The 629-nt window shown below is 53.3% G+C and overlaps 1 protein-coding gene across 1 annotated transcript; it reads right to left on the reverse strand.

Moving 5' to 3' along the window:
* Nucleotides 1–43: 43 nt before the first annotated feature.
* On the reverse strand, nt 44–575 carry EMH_0089520 (uncharacterized protein; the record flags this gene model as incomplete). Its single annotated transcript, XM_013501436.1, has 2 exons — nt 44–190; nt 456–575. 2 exons carry the CDS (start codon nt 573–575, stop codon nt 44–46), a joined length of 267 nt encoding a protein of 88 aa, XP_013356890.1.
* Nucleotides 576–629: the final 54 nt, after the last annotated feature.

The raw sequence follows: 629 nt of genomic DNA on the forward strand, positions 1-629 counted from the left end.
CTTGTTGCTGCTGCTGCTGCTGCTGCTGCTCTTGTTGCTGCTGCTACTGCTGCTGTCTCTGCTGCTGCTTCTGCTGCTGCTGCTTGCACTTCTGCTGCTGCTGCTGCTGGTACTGGTGCTGCTGCTCTTGTTGCTGCTGCTGCTGGTGCTGCTCTTGTTGCTGCTGCTGCTGCTGCTGGTCCTTTTGCTGCTGCAGTTGCAGCAACACAAACACCACCCACATCAACAGCAGCAACAGCAACAGGAGCAACAGCAGCAGCAGCATTTGTCTCTTTTTTGTCTCTCTTTGTCTCCTTCTCTCTGTCTCTTTTTTGTTTTTCTTTGTATCTATTGAGCTGCAATTAAAATACAAAGAGCAGCAGCAGCAATAGCAGCAGCAGCAGCAGCAGTAGCAGCAGCAGCAACCGCAGCAACAGCAGCAGCAATAGCAGCAGCAGCAGCAACAGAAGCAATACCAGCAGCATCAGCAGCATCAGCAGCAGCGTCAGCATCAGCAGCTCCACATACACCACAATCATCAACAGCAGCAGCAGCAGCCGCAGCTGCTGCTGCTGCTGCAGCAGCAGCATCATCATCAGCAGCAGCAGCAATAGCAGCAGCACAAGCAGCAGCAGCAAGAGCAGCAATAG

Source organism: Eimeria mitis, genomic scaffold, assembly GCF_000499745.2.
Source record: "Eimeria mitis Houghton genomic scaffold, Emh_scaff6880, whole genome shotgun sequence".
Taxonomy (NCBI): domain Eukaryota; phylum Apicomplexa; class Conoidasida; order Eucoccidiorida; family Eimeriidae; genus Eimeria; species Eimeria mitis.